Source organism: Eimeria mitis, genomic scaffold, assembly GCF_000499745.2.
Source record: "Eimeria mitis Houghton genomic scaffold, Emh_scaff1430, whole genome shotgun sequence".
NCBI classification, from domain to species: domain Eukaryota; phylum Apicomplexa; class Conoidasida; order Eucoccidiorida; family Eimeriidae; genus Eimeria; species Eimeria mitis.
In genome coordinates, this window is record NW_013569194.1 from 11,589 (window position 1) to 11,976 (window position 388).

General features: G+C 59.5%; 1 protein-coding gene across 1 annotated transcript in view; it reads left to right on the top strand.

The window, feature by feature from the left end:
• The window catches only part of EMH_0036860 (uncharacterized protein), a gene marked incomplete at both ends in the record, with an annotated part of 11,723 nt that overhangs the window by 10,894 nt on the left and 441 nt on the right, over positions 1-388 (top strand). The window contains one exon of the mRNA XM_013495130.1: positions 1-346. Within this exon, the coding sequence (XP_013350584.1) occupies positions 1-346 (346 nt within the window). The remainder of the gene's footprint in view (positions 347-388) is intronic.

A 388-nucleotide genomic window follows, 5' to 3' on the forward strand; every position in this document is an offset into this window, starting at 1 on the left:
CTGTCTCCTCGAAGCTCTTGCATATGGGGGGGGCCCCCCGCATGCAGAGCTGCGGCTGAGCCACCGTCTCTCTCTTTTGTTTGGGGCTGCTCAGGCAGCAGCAAGGGGGGCCCTTGCTGCTCTTGCTGCAGCAAAAGAATACACAAAACTGCAACAGTCTAGTGCTGCTGCAGCTGCTGCTGCTGCTGCTGCTGCTACTCCTGCTGCTGCTGCTGATAGTAGGAGTCGCGGTGGTTCTTGTGGTGGTTTTGAAGGGGTAGGGCTGCAACAGCAGCAGCAACAGCAGCAGCAGCAGCAGCAGCAGCAGCAGCAGCAGCAGCAGCAGGTGCTGCTGCAGCGTCTCCAGGTTTGCTTCGCGTTGCAGCTGAGCATCCTACGCTTTTGCTGC